Raw genomic sequence first — 4,716 nt, 5'->3', positions numbered from 1 at the left:
GGGGGGGGGGGGGGGTCCCCCCCCTCCAGAGGGTCCTGGCAGTGGTGTAGCAAGAGGGGGACGCGTGCTACAGAGCGCCCGAATTAAGAACATCCACAGACGGGCATGGCTGTCTGAAGGGATGCCGGGGATGTCCTGTTTGATAAAACATCGGTGACCACTGAGGAGAGCTGAATCAGGGCATGGACATCTCCGGCATCCCTTCAGACGTACATATGCCTGCCTGGCCCTGGATGATCTGTACAAGCCTCAGTGCGGGCTCTGCAGGAGGCAGGGTGTCTCACCAGGATCAGAAGGATGCATGGAGACAGAGCAGGCAATCAGGTAGCAGGGGTTGGGGAGGGGGGCTTTGTATTATCTGTGAGTAGTGAGTATACTTCTGTTTTTAGTCTTAAGTCCACTGTGTTGCAAAGTCCAGAGTCTAGTGCTTTCCTATGTCCCGAGTCTAGTGCGTTCCTAAGGGCCTGTGCACACCCAGACGACACATCACCGCACGGCAATCGTGCACGATTCCGGGCGGTCAGGAGTCGCCTAGGTGTGCACTGATCATGCTGTGGGTGCCATTATTTTCTAATGGCACCCCAGTCATGCCAGGCGGATTGCACGGTTTCCCGCCGCGATTCCGCCCGTGCTTCCAAACATGATCCCGGCTAAAACAGCAGCGCGTCGTGTACATTTTTTCTGCGTTTGCCACGCGGATGTCACCCCATTGAAATCAATGGGGCCGCACGGCAATCGCTGCCTGCATTGTGCAGGACCACGCGTTCCCGGATCGCGTAGGCCTGCACCGGGCCTATGTCAAGTGTCAATTGCGTTCCTATGTCAAATGTCAATTGCGTTCCTATGTCCAGTGCATCCTAAGTCCAGTGCGTTCTAAGTCCAGTGTCCACAGTCTGTACTGGAGGGCAGGCTCATAAAGAGAACCTGTCACCTCCGAATGCTATCACACAGGAACTTGTTAACTCCTGTGTGATAGCAATAAAGTTAAGTGGAAAAAAAGTAAAAAATAAAAGAAATTAAAATGGAAAAAAAAAAAACTGATAAAAAGTAAAAAAAATAATACAAAAACATTATTAATAATAATAATCCGCAGAGCCCAACCTGAGACTCCGCACAGCCCACCTGAGATTCCCACAGGCTACCTAAGACCCCTCCAGCCCACCTGAAACTCTGCACAGCCCACCAGGCTACCTGAGACCCCGCTCAGCCCACCTGAGACCCCGCACAGCCCACGTGAGACCTCGCACAGCCCACCTGAGACCCCGCACAGCATACCTGAGACTCCACACAGCCATTCTGAGACTCCACACAGCCATCCTGAGACTCCACACAGCCATCCTGAGACTCCACACAGCCATCCTGAGACCCTGGAGACATCAGGCCACCACCCTGGAGCAACACAGAGTATGTAGCTTCATATTATTCTGCATTGCTATATAATGTATTCCTGGGATTTATAGTCCTCTATAGCTGGTGGTATTCTGCATTGCTGTATAATGTATTGCTATGTGGTGGGCCTCCATGTGGATGTCAGTGGATTTAGACCCACTTCTGTGCTCCCTTCTTTTGGCGCGGCAGCACCCCTCCTGAAGCACCATAGAGTGTAGGCTTGAAATCACTTAAGTCTCTCCTCTATGACAGATTAGAAAAATTGAAGCAAGCCCAGAAGTGGCTCCTAAATTACCAAAGCAGCACTGGAGAATGAGGGAATTTGAAGGTGGATCAGGAAGGGAAAACATAGGCAAGGGAACAGTTTGTCTAGAGCATTGAACTATGGATTGATTTGTGGTGGAGCTAATAAAAGACTTTCCCCCGGGCGTCTAATTTTTTACACAAATAGAGCTTTCTTTTGGTGCTATTTGATTGCCGCTAGTTTTTTTTCATTTCATTTTTTCATTTATATGAAAAAATTGTGGGGAAAAAATATTTTCTACTTTTTGTTATACAAAATATCAAATCAAATCAAATTTCTTCCTAAAGTTAGGCCAGAATTTATTCTGCTGAATGTTTTTGGTAAAAAAAAATCCCAATAAGTGTATAATAAGTGGTTTGTATGAATTCGTAGTCCCCCCCCCCCCCCCAGGAAAAACAATTATCTACGGCCCTGTCCCACGGTGTATGTTGAGATACTGAGATACAGACTTTGACAGTTCTCTCATCTTCATTCCCAACCACAGTCAGCAAAGGAGACTCTTGATTGAGAGCTCCTATCTCACTGCCTTTGCACTTTCCCAACACAAAACAAGGCTCCTCTTCCAGTTCTAGCGCCTGTGCTAAATTCTGTGAGAGTGTGCCCCCTTCCTCTGCAATCCTGTGACCTCCATGCTTCTGGAAAGTGCAGAGATAGTAAGATAAGAGCTGTCAATCAAGAATCTGTCTCCTTTGCAGATCATGGTCAGGAATGGAGAAGAGTGAATAGTCTAAGTCTAACTTTTTTCTACTCTACACAGAAGCATGGGATACATACATACACTGTGTGATTTAGGTCAGTGCTCCCCAACCTTTTTATCGCCGCGGACTGGTCAACGTTTGATAATTTTACCGTGGCCCGCTGAGGGGGGGACGTTGATTGTTTATATTTTAGATTGTTTTGATTTAATAATTGTAATTTAATTGTATTTAAACATGCCTTCAAAATAAAATACAGTTACACCAAAAAATGAAAGCATTGGAATTCTTCACCTATTCCACCACCGAAAAACTGGGCGAGATTACGTTAAAATGTGTGACCACATCACTGGTCACACATTCTAACGTAGTCTCAAACTGTGATAGAACGGAGGACTGTCTGTAATCATTTAATCAGAGAAATAGATTATAATAGGGAACATTACAGTGTAATATTCCCCATTATAATCCACATGTCTAATTACATGAAATAGCAGTACACAACAGAGAAATAGATTATAATAGGGAACATTACAGTGGTGTAATATTCCCCATTATAATCCACATGTCTAAATATATGAAGTATGAGATCCCCTCCCCCCGCTCGGACTCACCGTTCCAGGATAGCAGCCATGTCGATGTGTGCACTGCAGGGGGCGGGACGGGGCGTGTGACACACACACACGTCTCCTGTGACTCACCTCCCCTCCCGCCTCCTGTTACTATGGACGCGGCCGGGAGGGGAGGTGAGTCACAGGACCCGCCCCCTCACTGTGAAGCCCGTCGGCAGTGCGGGGCCCCGGTGTTCGAACACCGGGACCCTGCACTGCCCCATATTGCAGGACCGGACCGCACTGAGACTGTGCGGCCCGGTACCATTTGATCCGTGGACCGGTACCGGTACGCGGACCGGAGGTTGGGGAACACTGATTTAGGTGACTGAGCTATGTAAAATAAAAATGAGACCCCTTCTTTAAAGTGTATGTCAGGGCAAAAGAAAAAGAAAAAATATGCATTACATCTCTGCAATACATGCACATTTCCGTTTTATCCCTATAAGGACCCTGCAAGTATGGAAAATATCTGTTGATCTGCCAGTAATGCGCTCAGCACCACATAGCATTTTGTGGACTGAGTGGTGCCAGCTCTGTCCAGTTCCTGTTGCTAAACTACTGAATCACATCCCTTCGTTCTCATCTCCACAGCATAACCATGAATTGATCTGTGGACCCTAGTTAAGAACTTGGAGGGCACTAGAAGTGCAGATGGAACACAGAACAGCTTTGAATTTTTGACAAGATCAATAGGTATTGAACAGATTTAAAAACACTTTTAGTGGTATGTTTAACAGACCAGGGTCTATATACATTTTAATTATAAACAGCATAGTAAGGAATGCATGGCATGTAAGAAATCTTGGTTTATGTATATCACATTCTCAGGAAACCACTACTAAGTTACTGGAATGCTTGCTGGATGAATACAATGCTCATAATACATTTATTTACAAACAGTTAACTACTTACAGGGTTTGAATGCAAAACTGTGAAGAACTCAGGACTAGTGAGGAATTTCACCGGGGGAGAGTGAAGAAGCAGACTGAGCCTCGACCTTGAGGTAGAATGAGGAAGTGCGTTCTCTCTACGGAAGTCTAAAATCAAACCATCACCATCAAGTCAGTAAAATTAAAAGATGTTAAAGTCTCCTTTTTTACAACTTCCAAATTGTTTTCCATCATCTTTATCAAAGTGGACCTGAGCTTTGCCCCAACAGGGCAAAGCAACAGGCTCAGTTAATGACCATCACTCTCCCACCACTAGATTCATGGCAAGAAGAGGAATATCCAGTACTTCTGGGTATAGGGAGTGACTTACTCCTCCTTGCACCCATTTGATAGTACTGGTAGTCAGGCAACAAGCTATCACATGGGGGAAAAAGAGAGAACTTGTAGCCCTGTTTAAGCTCCAAGTCTTCCTAGTATGTGTAGCTGGCAAAGGGTACCTGGTTAAGGGAACCTGTCGATTTTTTTAAAGCAGATGTTAAGGCAGATATAAAATATCCCTGTTTAAACCAGTTATGTATTCATTTAAAGCTGAACACCCGCATAAGCAAAGATTGTCTAAATATTGCCACAAGAGACTTCTGAATTCTTACCGGAATCTTGGTGTGGTTTATGTATAATCCAGTGTGAAACTTCACCACTCCGTAGGAGCATTCTCTAATACAGACCAGGCACTCCTGCTCTCTCTCCTTGTGCAGGGTGACTGGTCTTGTATCCGCCCCCCCCCCCCCCCCACTCTCTCTCACTCACACCTCTGTGGGGGGGGG

The 4,716-nt window shown here is 46.1% G+C and overlaps 1 protein-coding gene across 1 annotated transcript in view; it reads right to left on the bottom strand.

Moving 5' to 3' along the window:
* HECW2 (HECT, C2 and WW domain containing E3 ubiquitin protein ligase 2) overlaps positions 1–4,716 on the bottom strand; it is a 220,675-nt gene that overhangs the window by 47,242 nt on the left and 168,717 nt on the right. Inside the window, exon 14 of the mRNA XM_018562010.1 lies at positions 3,915–4,039. Within this exon, the coding sequence (XP_018417512.1) occupies positions 3,915–4,039 (125 nt within the window). The remainder of the gene's footprint in view (positions 1–3,914; positions 4,040–4,716) is intronic.

Source organism: Nanorana parkeri, unplaced genomic scaffold (genome assembly GCF_000935625.1).
Source record: "Nanorana parkeri isolate BGI_ZX_2015 unplaced genomic scaffold, ASM93562v1 scaffold555, whole genome shotgun sequence".
Lineage (NCBI taxonomy): Eukaryota > Metazoa > Chordata > Amphibia > Anura > Dicroglossidae > Nanorana > Nanorana parkeri.
Note: the sequence above shows the minus strand (reverse complement) of the source record. Positions and strands in the feature narration are given on the sequence as shown.